This window comes from Mya arenaria, chromosome 10, assembly GCF_026914265.1.
Source record: "Mya arenaria isolate MELC-2E11 chromosome 10, ASM2691426v1".
Taxonomy (NCBI): domain Eukaryota; kingdom Metazoa; phylum Mollusca; class Bivalvia; order Myida; family Myidae; genus Mya; species Mya arenaria.
In genome coordinates, this window is record NC_069131.1 from 34,814,806 (window position 1) to 34,819,117 (window position 4,312).

Consider the following 4,312-nt stretch of genomic DNA (forward strand, 5'->3'; position numbering starts at 1 on the left):
GTTGGCTACGATTTCGTTGCAATATTGTCCGAACTGTGTTGCCATGAGCTTTTCTCCCGAATCGGACTTGTACAAATTGTGTGGTCTGCTAGCATTTCAAGTTCACTTCATTCCTTACACCGTAAGGACATTCTGACGCAAGCAACTATAATTATTATGTATAGTACTTACACCGGAACACAACACAACTAATAAGCACTTATCAAAAAGGAAATATCATGTTTCAAATTATATTCATTCTTAACTCTTCAGCTTTCAATGTAAAGTTTGAATGGTTTTATCTTCCTGTTTAAAACACGCAGTTTACATGATTATTTTTAAACGGGAATGCCAGGATTATGAAATGTAAGTAAAGTATATGACGTTGTTGTTGTTGTTATTGATGATTTAAATGCTACTTCTTAAGATTGGTTTCAATGTATTTGTTTTATTTATTATGCAGATTTTTTACATATAACATAAGCCTTTTGCCATTTATGTTACAGCTTCGTAGCAGAATGTTCCCGATACAGTGGTGCACACGATGCCTTGTTTTTATTTCACTGTTGGCATCATCATGTGTGGCAGGTAGCTTTTATTATTAAAACAAATACATAACAATTGAGCAATAATACATATGTTAAAATCGATATAGCCCATGTATAGCCTATTTTATGTAGCCTCTATAAAGGTTAGTTTATATATTCTAGTTTATGTAGTCTCTATATAGGTTAGTTTATATATTCTAGTTTATGTAGTCTCTATATAGGTTAGTTTATATATTCTAGTTTATGTAGTCTCTATATAGGTTAGTTTATTTAACATAGTTTATGTAGCCCCTCTATATAGGTTAGTTTATATAACTTAATTTATGTAGCCCCTCTATATAGGTTAGTTTATATAACCTTGTTTATGTAGCCTCTATTTAGGTTAGTTTATATAACCTTGTTTATGTAGCGTCTAAAATGGCTAGTTCATGTAGCGCCTATATAGGCTTTTTTATATAGTCTAGTCTATGTAGCCTGTATATCGGCTAGTTTATGTGTCTATATAGGGTAGTTTATGTAGCCTAATTTATGTTTTCTCTAAATAGCCTAGTTTATATAGCCTTTTAATTTACTACTAAACATAACCTAGTTCATATAGCCTCTATAGAGGCTAGTTTATATAACCAAGTTTTATCACATATATAATTGCGGACACGTGTGTTATATATATAAGTTTTTTTTTTTTTGAATTTAAGAGGATAACTCGAAGGCTCTTTTAAAGGGAAATAAGCGTTGTCATGAGGAACATTAGAAAGAATATAATTAGTGTTAGGATGTTTACCCCAGTTGTAAAAGATACCAGTTCTTTTGAAATAAAAAGGAAAAAAAATCAAACAAGGGCAATATGTATCAAACAATCACAGAGGCAGATATATTGTTGTGTAATGTAATATATATAATTATTATAAGTGAATACTACAAGTGTGTCTACTTTTGTCCTGGTTTTGCTTATTTGCAGTGACGGTAGTTATTCGAGGTGAGGTGGTGGACTGCAGTCTGAACTGTGTGTGCTGTAAAGGAGAGGACCGATGTGGTTATCACAAAATCTTTGGAAATAACTATTGTTTTGAGGGATGTGTTGATACAATATACGGCCATAGATGTCACACTCCTTGCCCAGATAACTGCTATACTTGCACCCAAGATCGTGGGATACCATGTCTCTCTTGCAAGGCTACATTTTATGATCTAAACAATCAGTGTAGCGAGACATGTTCCGTAGGGTGCGATGGCGGATCGTGTAGTAATGATGGCACTTGTAGTCCATGTGTAGGCAATTTCCAAGGAAACAAATGCGATACATGCAAACACGGATTTTATGGATTATCATGTGACCTACATTGCGCAGACAATTGTTTCCGTGGAACATGTTCAAGAAACGGCACATGTCCTGATGGTTGTATTGCTGGATATTCAGGTAACACGTGTTCATACCCTTGTGAGCCAAACTGTGCCACATGTCAACAGTATGATAAATCATATTGCACATCATGTTTCAACGAATATTCTGGATCAACATGCAGATGTCCTCCAAACTGCAGATGTGAAGGGGACGTTGATGAATGTACTTCATGTGTACATTTGTACTCCAACCCGGATTACAAATGCCAATGCCATACGAAATACTGTAACGGGGATAAATGCAACATCTGTACGAATATTACATACTTTGTTCATGAGGGCCTTAGCAGTTGCTGCCCGTGTTCAAGCTCATGTAAAAACGCAATATGTTCATCACAATTTCAATGCTTAAATGGGTGTGAAAATGGCATGTATGGTAATGATTGTTCCAAGAAGTGTTCAGACATCGATAGAATGTGCTTGAGTTGCTCTCAGGATACAGGGAGATGCACACACTGTACTAATGGGTTTTATCCAGATGTATACAGAAACTGTTCGGCTTGCAAGGCAACATGCATAGATGACAAATGTGATGGAAGCAGTGGTCGATGTATTAAAGGATGCATTGATGGAAATTGGGGAAATCAATGTGAGGACAGTTGCGATATTCTTTGCAGGACGTGTGAGAGAATGACTGGTGAATGCATTGGTTGTATTCATCCATCTTTATATGGTCCATACTGCAATTTATCATGCAGTTCGAATTGTATCAACTCTGAATGCGACATGGTTGGGGACTGTCTGATCGGTTGTTCTGAGGGCTACACAGGTGTTGGATGCAAATACCAAGGTAGTTGTTTTGATAGGTTGACACATTTATAAATAAGACATAAATATTAACAGAAAAATGTCTTCATACACAATGCTTCATACATAACATATTTTTCAACTTACAGCAACTGCTTCTGGGATCAATGTGGGGCTGATTGCGGGCGTCGGGGCTATCGGAATTAGTATAGGACTGGTAACTGCATTGATCACAGTGATCATTCTTAGAAGAAGGTAAAGTCATGTATGCACATGTCATGCTAGATATTTAACATACAATATAATGTATAATTTTAGAAATCCTATATACATGCTTATATCATTTGTATTGCATTGTTATGAAGCATTTGAAGTACACAATAATAAACTAATGATAAACACGAGTAGATCGCACTTTATAAACGAACCAATGTTCTTAATAGGAGGAGAGGTAAGAAACACAGCGATGCAGTCATTGAAGGACAACGACCGTTTGAAACCAGTCTTTCAATTACAGGTAACACAATGCACTGTATCCGGTATCTCAAGAAGTAACATACGTTTAGTCTAAAAGTGTATACGAATTATTAAATACAATATTTTTATGCTTTGAAAACCACAATCTTAACATTTATGAAAATATCTATATTTATTCATATCTGAATAAATATTATCTGACTGTGGCAAACAATTGTTTTGTTTTGAAGACGGTCACACTATCTACGATGAATTAGACAAGAAACAAATCGGTGTATCACAGGATGGACAACAATATGAAATGATCCAGTCCTCAACATCTCCAGTTGATACCAAACAATTCGGCGAAGTATAGGACCACAAGTCGACTGCTGATAATGAATATTACAATGAACTTTAGACTATGTCAAACTTAAATTAATGTAACATATAATTAAGTTTTGCAGATTATGTATTATATATAAACGGTATAGAGCATATCATCTTATCTGCACACTGTATGTATGATATTAACCTTTCTTAATAACCCTTTTTATTTATTTCTGCAATGAAATAACTGCTTTGTTCTTCATATAATACTGCATCATGATACATAGTTTTACCGCATCTATTATAAAAACAGTCATTGATCGATCAAATTGAATTAAATGATTCAACACCATCGACTTGCATATATTGCGTCTGATTTCCGTTGTGCTATTTTGTTAATTATTATATGCGTTGTGAAGTTGTGCATGCATTATATTAACACACACACACACACACACACACACACACACACACACACACACACACACACACATATATATATATATATATATATATATATATATATATATATATATATATATATATATATATATATATATATATATATATATATATATATATATATATATATATATATGTGATACTTTAAGTATTATGGGGAACGCAAAACAAAGAAACAACACAAAGAAAAACATGGACAGAACATATATATTTAAGTCCATAATGTTAAATCATTTGAATTATTGTACTATAATGTTTTGTTATTGTATATCATAAGTACACTATTTATTTCCAGATCTCTACACTTCATCATTGAGCGTACCATTACGTGTTATAGCGTTGATTTCATCAGTAAAGTCATTAAAACTGTCAAGAGCTCCATTTCCGTT

General features: G+C 33.7%; 1 protein-coding gene across 1 annotated transcript; it reads left to right on the plus strand.

Annotated features, from left to right (window-relative positions):
* Nucleotides 1-246: 246 nt before the first annotated feature.
* Nucleotides 247-3,919, plus strand: LOC128206501 (multiple epidermal growth factor-like domains protein 10). The gene is made up of 6 exons (XM_052909012.1): nucleotides 247-345; nucleotides 486-567; nucleotides 1,486-2,718; nucleotides 2,825-2,930; nucleotides 3,119-3,192; nucleotides 3,383-3,919. The coding sequence occupies exons 2-6, from the start codon at nucleotides 498-500 to the stop codon at nucleotides 3,505-3,507; spliced, it is 1,608 nt and encodes a 535-aa protein (XP_052764972.1). The 5' UTR covers nucleotides 247-345; nucleotides 486-497; the 3' UTR covers nucleotides 3,508-3,919.
* Nucleotides 3,920-4,312: the final 393 nt, after the last annotated feature.